This window comes from Colias croceus, chromosome 17, assembly GCF_905220415.1.
Source record: "Colias croceus chromosome 17, ilColCroc2.1".
In the NCBI taxonomy this organism is placed as follows: domain Eukaryota; kingdom Metazoa; phylum Arthropoda; class Insecta; order Lepidoptera; family Pieridae; genus Colias; species Colias croceus.
Window position 1 is genome coordinate 9,020,340 of NC_059553.1, and position 15,344 is coordinate 9,035,683.

General features: G+C 31.7%; 2 protein-coding genes across 2 annotated transcripts; one reads left to right on the forward strand and one right to left on the reverse strand.

The window, feature by feature from the left end:
• The first annotated feature begins 782 nt into the window (after positions 1–782).
• LOC123699255 (cuticle protein 3-like) lies at positions 783–8,622 on the forward strand. The gene is made up of 4 exons (XM_045646173.1): positions 783–817; positions 2,298–2,486; positions 5,917–6,115; positions 7,861–8,622. The coding sequence occupies exons 1-4, from the start codon at positions 809–811 to the stop codon at positions 7,956–7,958; spliced, it is 495 nt and encodes a 164-aa protein (XP_045502129.1). The 5' UTR covers positions 783–808; the 3' UTR covers positions 7,959–8,622.
• A 2,897-nt stretch (positions 8,623–11,519) lies between these two features.
• Positions 11,520–13,818, reverse strand: LOC123699323 (pupal cuticle protein 27-like). The gene is made up of 4 exons (XM_045646250.1): positions 13,807–13,818; positions 13,150–13,384; positions 11,887–12,135; positions 11,520–11,620 (listed from the first exon to the last, which is right to left on the reverse strand). Exons 1-4 carry the CDS (start codon positions 13,816–13,818, stop codon positions 11,520–11,522), a joined length of 597 nt encoding a protein of 198 aa, XP_045502206.1.
• Between the last annotated feature and the right edge of the window lie 1,526 nt (positions 13,819–15,344).

The following is a 15,344-nucleotide window of genomic DNA, read 5'->3' on the forward strand; positions in this document are numbered from 1 at the left end:
GACCATAAAAAATAAAAAAAAAATATTTATAATATTAGTATAGATTGATTAAATTTTGACAGCAGATTTCAAAAATTTTTGTTCTTACTTAAGTTGAAATAGCTACGTAATTGTTAATACGTAAAAATTCCATATAAATAATAATTGAATCTACGAGTACAAATTAGTGTACCTAAATAGAAAACTTAACAAAAAATAAAGCTTTGCAGAATTAATGAATTGTAGTTATAGCATGAACATAACTCATAGAAAAAATAATAATATAAATATCACGATTTTCTGGTGAAATTTGAATACATGACATATTAGGAAGCAGGGACATCCAAAATCATCAAATTCCATAACCAAACAACAATAATGAAAATATCACTTCAGAAATTTCAAAATATAGATCATTCATGATAATTGCACTAACACAAAGAAACATTGAATTTTGTACACAAGTTTATTTTGACTAAAATATATTGTAAAGAACTTAAACCTCGAATGTTTTTTTAACTTTTAAACAAAATACTTATATACGGTTCATATCGCACATCGATAGTTATCTTAACCGACCGTTTAGTCAAACCAAAACACCTTAAAGCCAAGGCCCCCTAAAAATTTACGATACAATTACAGTCAAATGATATCTGCAGAGTTCACAGATAAAAAAAAAACTTACGCAAAACTGTCTAAAGTTCAGATATTTATTGGGAAAAGCTATTTCATTATAATCTAGTATGAATTTTGTAACGTCTCGTATGTATATAAACGCAGCGAGTCAAAGCGAATCATCATTCGAGATTTAACTCCGACCTCTATCAACATGCAGGTGGTGAGTAAATAATAATATATAATGTACAATCGATATGTAATTTCGATTAACAATCGTAGATTTAGTTAAAGATATTGTTAAAAAGTCCTAAGTTTGAAAAACAGTGCAAAGCTTTTTGAAGTCAAGTTAAAAAAGTCCATAAATTTTGTTTTGTAGTTGTAAGTTAGCATCCTTTTTATTTAACAAGACAGTGCTTTTAAAGTTTAGCAAATTTTATAAAATTTAAACATAATCCAAAAAAAATCCTTGTATAATAACTTGATCAATATAACAAAAATTAAAAATTGTTCATGTATATCATACTAATTGCAATCCCTTAGTCCAAATTTAGTATTTAAATTTATCTTTCAGATGACCTAGCTGTTTCTTAGTGATTCAAAGTAGAACAATATATATTCGCGTAATTAAAGAAACAATAGAATTAGTTGGGCGTCACTGGAATCCCACATTCAAATTTGAGAATTTTAATTCCAACAAAATTCGTATATTTAGGTCTCACGTGAAATAAAACAAAATTCACACAAAAATAATAAAAAATTGTAACCTATTTGAAAAGAAGTTTTATAGCTCCATATTATTCGTAACAACTCTACTTATAATAAGAATAAACTTTTTATTAACTATATAACTATTCCACATAATCAAAATTTAAATAAAAAATCTTTCAATCAAACTTTAAATCAATGATATTCTGACTCAAATATATAATTAACATTACTAAATGTGTCGTAATAAGATACTATGAGAGGTCAAAGGCTCTATTACAGTGCGACTATCGTATGCAGTACTTTTAAATTATGACCTATACATTTAACACATTATATAATTATAAGGTCCACCCACGTTTTCCTGTACGATTTCTAATAATATTTTGCAAGTTTGTTCAAATAAAAGTCATGTAAGCGATCATACGTTTCACAAAGAAGAAATGGGTGTTTAATTTTAAATTTGTTTTTGCGATATGAATAAAAAGTAAATTTTCTGGTACTTTGGTAATGATATAATAGTAGTATATACGTTACAAACTAAAAAAAATACTATTCTTCAGATATATAAGCAATGTTTTGCGTCATTAGGCAGGTCTACACTACACAGAGCGAGCAGCCTCGCGAAGCAATTGCTCAGGAATCGTCCAAGGAAAACAGCACACGCGATATCCTCGGCTGAGCCACATGTGAGCCGCTGACCGAGCTGCTTTGCTTAGCAATTGCTTCCTGAAGCTGCTCGCTCTGTGTGGTCCCGCCTAACGAAAATCAAATACAAACTCAAACATTAAGACATCTTCTAGACGCACTTTTGAATCCTGTTTGTATCGACAAAACATAATTTTACTATTTACCACCAATTTGAAAGCAGTTTCTACGCAGAAGAACCGGCAAGATACTCCTTAGTTTTTGTCATGTTAATTATGTTAATTATAATTGTAAAACTGCTACAGACATCCAAAACATATCTAACATCTTATTTCAATCCACTATAGCTCCTTATTGCCTCATTCGTCGGCTTCGCCGCAGCAGCCTTCCTTCCAAACTACGAGTCCAACCGGCCGCAAGCTGGCTTAGAGAAGAACGCACGTATCATCGCTCTGGACTCTGAAGTTAAGGAGGACTCCTACCGGTGGAACTATGAGACCGAGAATGGCATCAAGGCTGAGGAGCAGGGCCGTGAGGTGAGATTCATTGGTGGCTTGGTAGGGTAATACGTTTATACACGTGGTTAGCGTGGAGTAATGGATAGCTATCATGTAAACATTTAGTTTAAGTGACTTACATGGAATAATTAATAGAAAACATGTGTTTTTGGATAATTCCTTGATACAAGTGGATAAGATGGTTTGATGTCGAAGTATGACAAAATTGCATGCAATACATAATATTATTATGTTCGTACGATTTTAATGAAACTCGCTGTCATGTTTTACAAGACTAACGAACAGACTATCAGCCAGTTAATGCATCAAAGTAAAACAATCATAAATTCTATGTAAATGCAAATACGATCCATATTTATTTATTAAATAAACACGATTACTCTAATAGGTCGGAATCATCTCATTAAATTATCGATTACTATTACAAATTAATAATAATAGTAAAAAATATTCAATCAAACCATGTCTTAACATCCATAAATCAATGATAAGTGTTACAAAAATCAATTCACAATCTAAGCTTTAACTTAGTCTCACTTAAAACTTGTTACATAATCTAAATTCTAAGTTAAATGTTTAACAGCTATTCCTAAACATTCAATAGCTTATATCACTTATATTATTGCTTATTAACTTAAGCTAATGGTCCATCACGTATTTAGTATTATTGTGAAATTAAGCATAATTTATTGATCATATATTTACATTTTATTTCATTTAGATTTGAATGACAAAATATGTTTATCGAATTAACATATTACAAAAAAAAAACAGAAAATAGAGATTGTTTATGACTATTCTTGCATTTAGTTAAGTATTATTATAATATATTTATATCCTACTAGCTTTCCACCCGCAGCTTCACCCGCGCAGTCAAAGAAAAACTTGCATAGTTCCCGTTCCCGTGGGATTTCCGGGATAAAACATATCCTATTTCCCGGGGTAAAAAGTAGCCTTTCTCGGGTATCAAAATATCTCTATACCAAATTTCATGCAAATTGGTTCAGTAGTTAAGGCGTGATTGAGTAACAGATAGACAGACAGAGTTACTTTCGCATTAAATGCGAAAATAAATAATATATGAAAATGCTTAGTACTCATAGAAAATAAATCCATACTTTTTAATATTATAAATTTATGAAATATATGAAAATGCTTAGTAATAATATAAAATTTATAATATTAAAAAGTATGGATTTATTTTCTATGAGTACTAAGCATTTTCATACAAATGTCCATCCTCATTACTATGTAAAGGCTGAACTTCCGAATGTCGTCCTTATTTCTTAGCCAGTAAAGGAATTCGCTTGCAATTATTCGCAACTGCTGCATGACAAATTGTTATATTGAGTTCATATTATGCAGTTTAGCAGAGTATCTTTGTAGAAAAAGTAATTCTCTATAGAAAAAAATCTTCTTACCCTCATAACCTAAATCCTCAGTAAAATCTGATCAGTTGCGATAATAGCTCAGTTTAAATATGTTAAAGGTCGTGTCGATAACAAAACATAGGTAATTCAAGTTTAGATACACAACAAATTAATCATCTCAACGCTAACACAGTTAGTTGTAACTTGACCCGGTTGGCTTCTAAACATGCTTTGACGGTGCATTTACATCAAACGAAGATAGAGCTAGAGCATTCTTTCATGGTCTTTTAGTGTAAACGATTACTCGTATTCAGTGTTATTCAGTATTAAAATTTTCATAGAATCTTTTCGAACGCACTAAGAACAACGAAAGAATGCTCAACGCCTGTTTACACTAAAAGAATTTGACATATTGGGGTTAGAATGAGCATGCGCTCGTTTGATGTAAATTCACCGTGAGATCTAGTATCAGTCTATTACTGCAAGGCCAAACAAATTTCCTATAAAGAGGCAATCACTAAAGGTCGGTGACCACCTTACGGCGACCTATTCGAAATGTCGGTTTACGCAACCTTAACATTTTGTGATGTATTGTAACGCAAGGGACGGCTATTATGCGTAATTTATTTTAAATTATGCCGGGTTATATTTATAGTGTCATCATTTGATATTGGATACGTGTCAAATGGTAATTAATTCATGAAGGTTGATCAAATATTTGTTTCGATATAATATGTTGGGTAAGGTTAGTTTTGAATTCGAAATGTTTTACAAAAAAGCTGGATTGCGTTATTTTGATAAAACTATAACGGTATAAATAATTATACAAATGATGAATTAGGAAAGATGTTGTCGATATTTAATTTTCTTATATAAGCATTTTGGTAATAATGAGATTGATAATAGAATGATGATTTTGATAATAATTGTCTTAAATTTTGTAGAATATACATACATTTTATTTTAAAATGCTTCAATTAGTTTTTGTATAAAACTGCAAAAAAGGTTTTCCTACATTTTTTTACAAAGGAATTTAAAAAGTTAATGGTTTTATTTATTACTATAATGTCGGAAATTAATTATATTTCAAATAGAAACGACCAAGGTCAAGTAATTATGTATCATTGTTAGCATAATATCAAAGTTTAGTATGGAAATAAATCATAAGAGGTTACACTTCAAGGATCAGAAGATATACTTAAAGAATAAAGCTTGTGCATACTAAACCTGCTAAGCTATGTTAAGCTAATTATCGGTATAGTAACTATTATGTTCACATAAAAGACTTAATATATTTTACTCTATTTTTAATAACAAATACGATTCATTTATTGTCATCTATAAAATTACAATTGAAGAATTCCATTCGTGCAATAGTTTATTTGTAGATTCAAACGATAACAATTTTTCATTCATTGCAAAAAAAATCAAAGCTATAAATATGTTATCGCTATCCAATCACTGGATGTAAACCTTACAATAAACAAATTCAAAGCGATGCAATCGTGAGAACAATGGGATCTTTACGTGTATGATAAAACTTCAGAATGGAATTACTATGGAAACTATGCATCTTAAATGTTCCCAGTGCAGTTTATACATAACTAGTAACTTGCCCTGACTCCATCTGTATTAAGGGGCAAAGAAAAGAAAAAGAACCCATTCTTATCAAGAAAGATGTAGCTACTAAATAAATAGTGTATTTTAAAGAAAGAAATAATAATCGGGTCTTTAGAAATTAAATGCTTTTAAACGGATTAAAAACTCGATTTATTCATTATGTTATCAATCTATTTACCGACGTTTTCAAACATAAGAAGTGTTTAATAGTATCTGTATTTATAAGTTACAAACAAACTTACAAACGCTTAAAATTATATTACTTATGTATGTGAATAATAATAATACTAGGTTTTGAATATCACATCTGCCAACCCGCACTTGACCAGCATATTGAATTATGGTCTGTACCCTCATAGGAGGCCCGTGTCCCAGCAGTGGGAACGTATATGGGCTGATGATGATGATAATGATTGTATAAAATTACAAAAAAAACTTATAACAAAACCCTATTCCAGGCCGATGGTATCGAAGCGCAAGGAGGCTTCCAGTACACCGGTGACGACGGCCAGGTCTACTCCGTGAGCTATACCGCCAACCAGGGTGGTTTCCAGCCCCAGGGCGCACACTTCCCCACCCCTCCCCCTACTCCTGAGGCCATCCTGAAGGCTCTGGAACAAAACGCCCGTGATGAGGCCGCTGGCATCATTGACGATGGTAAGATTCGATATATAAATATTTCAAGACATTTTTTCATACACGGCACGATCTGATGGCTGATTATCATATATGTATATTAGTTTTATATGGCAAACTTAAACATTTATTTATTTAATTACACTTCTTCTAGAACAGTTTTGATCGTCATAACATAGTTTTAAGATTTACCACCGATTTCTAAAGCATTCTATGGAGATGAACTTGCAAAAAATGTAGAACCATATTCGGATTAGTATTAGTCGTTTTTAAAAGTTTATCTTTGAATAGATGATTTATTATTAGTCTTGTTGAATGTATACGTTTAAAAACAGAGGGATCTCAATCTTGAGTAGTTAGCAAAAGTAGTTGGAAAAATGGAAATCTAGAGTCTGCATAAATGCATACATTGTATAATGCATAAAAGTATTCTGAATAACGTATTTATTTTGGTATTACCTACATTTCTACATTTAGAAAATCAAATCGTCCTAGTTTGTATGTATCAAGATGCAAAAGAGTTCAACGCGCTTAATGAAATTTTGCTCTTTGAAATCGATAAGAAATATGTATATTATTATTAGGCATTACATTTGATACCACTTATGTAATGTTCATAAATATAAAGTACCTGGGAGATAGCGCAGTTTAATGCGTGTGGTGAAATAGGCTTAGGTCATAGGTTCGGTTTCTATCTGTTTTAAAATGACGTTGGTTCTCAATGTCTATAATTTATTGAATATAAAATTATACAGAGTAAATTGATTACTTTGTTTTGATTCAGCGTATTGCGTTAGAGGGTACGGTTTCGATCTCCATTTCTATAAAATTATTTAGTTTTGTAATGTCTGTGTGTTCATCATATTTAATTATTTAATAAAAGATGCCTTAAATCTTTTGATATTAGTACAGTATAAACACATCATTTCAAATACCATTTAAAGTATTATTAAGATGTGTCCTTCATCATGAGATGATAAATCTTTCAAACCCATTTTCCCATCTTTGAATCATATATTTATAGTAAATCAATGAATGAAGTCAGGGGCACAAATTAGTTAATGTAACTAGCAATTTATTGCGTCTGACACGCATCATTTAAGAATTTACACTCGGTAATAGACCTAAGATGTTCAGGGCCACACACCTTTGTTTCTGACCTTTCACTGCACTATAACATCATCATATAATTGTAATTTAAACCTTATATCTAAAGATATAGAGTCAAAATTCGCGTATCATTGAATTATAAAATTTGAAAAAGCTCTCGTTCGAATGTTCAAGCTGAATGCAACTTTATCAACTTTGAAACAAGATTCATTTTTACCTGTAATAACAGATGTATGAATTATGATAGATCATGAGTAATGTGTTCCAAAGGCGATAAGGTGCATCTTGTGGTATTTCCTTGTATTTACAGTTGCCATTTTCTGTTTAGAAATCTACATAGGAATGTGTATGAAACTGAAATTACTAACGTTGCAATAGTTAATCTTACAATAGGCGGAGATTATTTCTTATGGAATAATTTGTTCATATTTTAAATAAAGCTGTACCACATTTCCTATATTGTTTTGTGCAATGAAGTGTTATAAATAAATAAATAAAGCTTACATCTTCAAAATATTCAAACCATTCCTATATTATAGAATATAGAAGAGCCAAGGCTTCGAAAAATTCCACAGCCATTTTAGTTATCCACAAACCTACCTACATCAAATTATATATTAATACTTGTATATTAATGCAAAATTTCCTTCTTCCAGGTCAGTACAACCCAGCCAAATACGGAGGTTCATCCGGCGCCGCTGCCTTCACTCAAAACTACAACGCTCGCGCGCAAGCTGGCTTCAGACGATTCTAGATATAAAAACCAAACCCCCGCGCTTAGATAGTACGTGGTAATGAGCACAGTCCAGTGTAATACGACTAAATTGAATAGGTCGGATGAGATACTAAAAGACGTAGAAAAAGGCAATTGCTGTCTTTTTCAAATTGGTTGTCCTTCACATAATGCTATTAAGTATTATAGTTCCCATCCCTGACCCATCCAAGGTTCCCATCCCACCATCCTTCTATCCCACCTACGTCCTAATCCCATTAGAGGCTGGAAAAACATTCGGAATTGTGGATGTTTTAGGTGTTCCTTTATCGCTAAATAGGCGATTCAAGTCCCTTCCCTTCCTGAATACTTCCGAATCTTAATAGTCTTATATTCAAACGTCTGTATTAAATAAAATATCAAACATTTTATAGTTCAATTTTTGATCTTTTGTTTATTATGGACAGTTTAAATTCTTCTTAGTTTAAACTCTAAATGTAAGATTGGTAATATTTAGTCGTTATCTGTGAAATGTACTCACATACCACTTACTATCTCAAAGTGAACGAGGCTCGCGAATTAAGTGATATTATATCAATAATAATAACTGAAATGTGATAGAAAATACTCTAATATTGTAGTCATTGATCCAATGATCCAAACGCGATTTATTTATTCTATGAATAAAATTAAATTCTTTTGTAAATAAGTATATATTTTATTTAACCCTATTTTCCCAATCCTGATGATGATGCAATCTTGGAAATAAATATCCACATGAAAATGATAAAGAACTCTATGAGTTTATCTATACGATAAAATAAAATTAAGGCATAATTCAATGCATTGTCACTACCCACTGAAACTACTCATGTAATCAACATTTACATCTTTTTAAGGGCTGATTTTTCAATCCTTGGTTAATACTTATTCGTCGAATAACGTACTAAATTACCATTTCAAAATGTATTCAGTTACGGGTTAGTTTCAGTTCAGTTACGGGGACAGTTTACGGGTGACATTTTAATATTATCGTGTAATACTTTATTGGGCGGATAAGTTTTAACTATGGATTGAAAAGTCGGCCCTTAATTAATAATTTACACCTTTCAAATTGACAATTTCATAAGTGTGCGTGCATTATTCATCACATGTCATACATAGTTTTCTTTATGTCAAAGTTATATCATTTATTTATTTATCATTTATTTTTTAATAAATGATAAATAAATAAATGATTTAACTTTGAAATTACTAGATCGAATTCTTTAAGGCTAAAAATAATTTTATTGATTTTGACATATTTATTTAAATTCTATAATATATCGAAACACATAAGCAATTTATAACAATTTTTAGTTAATGTGCCCACTTCACCATATTCTATTTCTCCTAATTAAAGTGAACCTCTGAAGTTGAAAGAAAGAAGAACATACCATGTTTACAGATAAATGTAGTGATATGAAAACCTAGCGCCTGCCAAAATAAAATAATAAATCTTATCTGTTTTAGTTTGCTCATTATTTTGACTAGGTGAAACGATTTCGTAATGTTTAACTATTTTCATTTTTTGGTTAAAAGAATTTATTAAGACCGATAATATAGAGAGAGATAAGAAAAAAAGCAAAGAAAATTATGTAAAAGCACTAAGGAGCTTTATACACTAGTACCTACCACGTAATCAACACCACTAATCTACGTAATAATATGTACATGGGCGTAGCTAGCCATGGGCTCAAGGTGGGGCAACAATAAAAAATAATATGTAACTAGCAACTGTATGTACCCAAAGTTATATCCAGGTCTTCAAATGCCGGCTGCTGTACCGCCGGCATTTCCATTTGCGAAGGCACTCGCGAAGGCATTTGCGATGGCATTTGCGAAGGCATTCGCGAAGGCATTTGCGATGGCATTCGCGAAGGCATTCGCGAAGACATTTGCGAAGGCATTCGCGAAGGCATTTGCGATGGCATTCGCGAAGGCATTCGCGAAGACATTTGCGAAGGCATTTGCGATGGCGAATAAGTGTAAAGTAAAAAGTATCAGTGAGTTGTAGAACGTGTAAAACAACAAAAGTGAAATTGGTTAAGTTAGTGGGGTAACTAATTGGGGTACTATACTCATTTTTCTTACAGTTCATGTAACATAGAAACGTCAGCTATTTTCTTTTTTTCGTGTGTAATTCGTTATTCGAATTATTCTTATTCAAAACACCTAATAAGATGTTTTGAATAATTTTTGAACAATAGTTCACCTACCACACCACGAAATACTTAGATCCAAAAATCTTCAGCCGTTTGGTCGCTGGGCGTATGACACTTGTTAGGTGTTAGTCAGTCAAAAGAGTTAGTAGGTACTTACTTCAATTTTTAGATTTGGTTAGGTATCTACCTACCTTCCAGGTTAAAGCTAGAGTGGGGCAAGTGCCCCACCCTGCCCCACCGTGGCTACGCCCATGAATATGTATACTTCTTTTTCTAAATTCGATCATGTCTGTGATTCAGCAATTTCAATTTCAAATTCATACAAACAATAGAGCTTTAGGATTTATAATATGAGTTACATAATTTGGATTATTTCTTTATAAACAGAGTAAGCTACATATAAAATCCCATTTATATAAAAGTGGTTTAAGTATATAAAAGCTGTGTTTTATTAAAATACGACAGCATAATAACGTTCCCACAGTATCGTATCTCTACATTCTAGAATACATAGAGAATAAAATAGTGTACGAGTATAAACTCGTTATGTTGCAAAGGTGTCATTAGCAATTGCTACAATACAATAAATTGCTATAAATCACAATAATACATCATTAACAACTCTTACAAAATTAACGCCCATCCATTTCTTTCTCCATCTAAAACGAATCAAAACTATACCACCAAGAAGATATATTTGGAGTAACGATCGTTAGTAAGTCAAGGCTCTACATAATTTGATTGTTGTCATTATACCGCATGTGTTTGCTAACTAATGAGGCAGTTACGTGCTCCCGAGGCTAATTCCCATTTGAACAACGTGAGATTTCACGGCAATATTGCAAAATTATTACAAAACTAGCTTACCACCCGCGGCTTCGCCCACTTTGTCTAAAACCTAATTAATTATAAACTAAAACCTTCCTCTTGAATCACTCTATCTATTATACAAAACCGCATAAAAATCCGTCGCGTAGTTTTAAAGATTTAAGCATACAAAGGGACATAGGGACAGAGAAAGGGAATTTGGTTTATACTATGTAGTGATTAACGTGCTTTTTTAATAAGTAATAAGTAAAGTAAATAAGTAATTTGTAAGTAAGTAATTTTAGTCTGTGAAGGTTTGAAGTATCAAAGTTAGTTCTGTTGCTTTTGTAATAAGTAAAAATATAAACATTTTACTCATGATTTTCGTAATATTCTATAGGTGAACGTAATGATTTTTATGCCAAAAATCAAGAATAAGTATTCAGTCTTTTTGGGAACGTTAGCTGTTATTAAAATATAACATTTCATGGTGTAAAATTTTATTCATAAAAATCACATAATTTAGGTATAAATAGCTTGTTCATCTCACATCTGTATAAACAATGTATGCAAATAATAACATTTCTATATTTTAATAAGAGTAACCAGAATTTGAGTTAAAACTGCCTTGTTTATTAGCTGAGCCGAAGCTTGCAGATCCATCGTTTCCAGACGCTTCGGCATGGTATTGGCCTGCAAAATAGGAATAAAAAAAATAGCATTTCTTTATAGTAAAGATATTGTCTAATTGCGGAATAGAAGCAAATTAATGTTGATCTCGATTTTTTTTTTATTTATAGTTCTTTTAATTCTTCTAAGTAGTTTTCGTGTTAGTTAAATTATGTTTATATGTGTATATGTTGTTATAGATATTGCTCCTACCGTATACTACTTATCAATCATTATAACTAATTTACATAAAACTTAACAACCTTCAAGTTTTGATTAGCAAAACATACCATCATCAAATATGCCTGCAGCTTCATCACGGGCGTTCTGTTCTAGAGCCAAAAGAATCTCTTGCGGAGTAGGTGGTGGTACTGGCAGATGGTCACCCTGGGGCTGGTACCCGCCCTCTCCAGCTGTGAACGTGATGGAGTAGGTCTTGCCATCATCGCCTTTGTAGGAGAAACCGCCTCGTGTTTGAGTGCTGTCGCCCGCCTCTTCAGCTTGTATGTTGTTGGATGTTTCGTAGGCGTAGCGAAAACCTGTTAGCAATTTTGTTAATAGACATATTGTTAGCATTTTTGAGTGTTTTGGTTGATATCATTTTTTCTAAATTAATAATTTGTAAGAATTTTTCGGGATTCGTTATTTAGTCGCGTGTGAAGTTGAGATATCACTTTTTTTGTCAACAATTTGTTGTAGCAAATTTATATAAGTTAGCAATTAAAACATAATTTTTTAACTAAATACTGCAATGTACTCCGGATTGATAACTTATCCAAACGTACTTTTGTTGTTAGGCGGTTCAAGCTGTTTCAAAATTCGTAACGCAGATTTAGTAAACAGCGTGAAGTTTTTATCATTTTTTTACTAATTACCACTTAAACAACTAATTATGTATGAAGTACTCTTTGCCCTTTTTATAGAACATTTAAATAGGAATACATTAAAGCTTCAATTAAGCACTGTTTTCGTGTTTAATGCTTTATCTTGTTAAATGTTTGATCTTCCGCGATCGTGATTGTTTTACCGAAGGCCCATTAATTCAGTTTTTACTTTGTTTCTTTTTTATCTTTTGGAGACTGATTTAATTGGGAATCTTTTAAAGATTCATTTATATATTTAAAGTATGTTTTATATTGAATTTGATATTTTTGGTTTTATGGCATTTAAATGCTTTATAAATAAAAATTTATAAAGAATAGAAAAAATGGATTGGCGTGAAAGGATGCGGGTTCGAGTCCCGCGCCGTGATCGAATTTTGTCTAATCTTTATAAATTTATATGTTTTATATTTTTTATTGATTGGACCATAAGTTCAAATACTATATTAGTAGGTACACTGTTTATGAGCAAACTAGTATTTCATATATAATGTAGGATCTATCTAAATAAATCTTAGGGGGGTGAAAAATAGATGTTGTCCGATTCTCAAACATACCCGATATGCACTGAAAATATAATGAGAATCGGTCAAACCGTTGAAAAGGAGCTTTACTACAATCACCGTGATACGAGAATTATATATATATAGAGACTAGGTAATATTACACTACCTTCTTCACCAATTTCCTGATCCAATCTCAGAACAGCTGCATTTCTCTCCACCGCCTGCTGTGCCCTCGTATTCCCATTACCAGGTGGAAGGTAGGTGGCGCTTTGAGCTGATGATCCAGGTGGAAGGTAGGTGGCGCTCTGAGCTGCTGATCCAGGTGGAAGGTATGTATCGCCTGGAATTGCAGTTGGTAGCAGACCAGCTGTGCTGTATGCGAGGATAGATGCGAAAGTGACCTGGAATTTGAATTAAGTTATAATAGTGTCTAATTGTTTGTTAAGCGTAAAACTCGAGAAAGGATCCACCAAATCCTCTATTTATTCGTATTTTTGCTAAGGTACTTATGGAGAATAAATATAAAATTTACCAGGAAAACTATTAAACTATTTTTTCCATAACTGACAAACACGGATGAAACAGGGGTGAGCAGCTAGTAGAATATAATTAATGTTCGTCACTTCTGGGTTCTTAGAACTCATAGAAGACGGAAAGACTCCCGGCATTTTTCCCGTAAAAATTACGTATTGAAAAATCCCTTGAAAAAGTTAATAATACTAATCAGCCGTTCACGAGTTATTAATATAATGTAAGTATACGTCCTACAATTATTATTTTATGCTGCCATTTTATGCAATTTAAATAAAATTTTCACACTTACCAAGTTAAGCATTTTGTACATTTTAATCCTGTGAATTCTGAACACGATTGTACTGTGACATTATTAAGTTAATCCCATCCTTATATATAAGACAAAGAAATAAAATAACCCATTAAAATATCTGTACCTGACGACCTTTGAAAAAGTCACTTTCTATAGAAGATGTCCAAAAATTACAATCTTTGACCTTACAGATTTTCAATTGAATTGTAATTGGTAAAGTATTTAGCGAAGCTTTTAATATTAAAACAAATTTTTTAAACGTTACATATCTTCTAACCAAAAGTCTATTAGACATAGAGCTCCCATTTGAGACGGATATTAATATCGTAAGAATTACATTTAAAAAAATGTAAAAAGAATCGAGACAACCTTTTATGGAAGCTTTAAAATCAATTATTTTTTGAAACGTTATGTAACAATACGATTTTTTGTGCTTTAAATGTAGAACAATAATTGTTAATTGTGCCTTCCTTGTTTAAATATAACCGCTACAATACACGCATCGCTTATAATAATTTACGCAAAAAATGTGCGTTTAAAATTCAAAAGCTGTGGTTGCACTGAGCTTTCGGCTTGATGGAGTCAATTTTAGAAAAGTTATATTATGTCTGTTATATTAGTATTATGGCTATTATATTGGTATATAAGTATGATGTCTAAATAAAATATGTAAATTTTCATATTTTCTAATTTTGAAATTGTTTCCAATGTTTTTTAACAAAGAGACTTTCGCAATGCCTTAAATGGTAATAAAATGAATAATATGAAACTCATCAAATTGCTATATCAGCAATAACACTTCTTTTTAACACAAGTTTTGTATCATTCAAAGTCAAATTTAATTCATTTTTTTAATTACCATACACGAAAAAGCTCAATGTGATCAAAGCTTAAACATCTTCACTGAAACCAGTTCCCATTGAATGATCTGTGTCGAAAACTAAATGGGCGCGTCCAATTGACGCGAACTTGTGCCGTAATTACGGAAGGTTATTAATATTTATCGACCCAGGTGCTCTTTTGTGCTCCCTTTAGTACAAAATATAGAAAAAAATCATATTATCCAAACGTCTTCATAATGACTCGATAGATTTGCGTTAAGCCGATTAGCGAATTAGCCAATTTTTGCGGATACTTTGCAATCAATGTAAAAGACGAGGGTTCGAAGGTGGTTGAATGGTTTCAAAAAAATTGCATTTATAAAAAATCAAATAACAAATTAACTTTTGAAGGTTTTATAAAGTCAATGAATACAAGATAAAAATATAGGTTACTTATATCATATCAATGGTCTGGTCTCTTTCTAGTTAGCGCGTGAATACATTAGGTGAATACTAGCTGTGCGCGCGGTTTCGCGGCTTCAGCGGAACCCAAGGGCATAATCAAGTAATTGTACAGCTCCTATGATATTCTGATGTTAGACCTATATTTCTGTAAAGCTTCCTAAAGCTTCATATATCTGTCCCATAGCTTTTTCGTGAAAGAGTAACAAACATCCATCCTCACAAAATTTGAATTTATAAGTAACTAAATTT

Excerpts from the sequence above, each read along its gene's own strand:
- LOC123699255 (XM_045646173.1), top strand. Across the intron at positions 2,487-5,916 it reads CTGAGGAGCAGGGCCGTGAG|GCCGATGGTATCGAAGCGCA; the intron begins GTGAGATTCATT and ends ACCCTATTCCAG. Across the intron at positions 6,116-7,860 it reads CGCTGGCATCATTGACGATG|GTCAGTACAACCCAGCCAAA; the intron begins GTAAGATTCGAT and ends TCCTTCTTCCAG.
- LOC123699323 (XM_045646250.1), bottom strand. Across the intron at positions 12,136-13,149 it reads TCAGGAAATTGGTGAAGAAG|GTTTTCGCTACGCCTACGAA; the intron begins GTAGTGTAATAT and ends AATTGCTAACAG. Across the intron at positions 11,621-11,886 it reads TGCAGGCATATTTGATGATG|GCCAATACCATGCCGAAGCG; the intron begins GTATGTTTTGCT and ends CCTATTTTGCAG.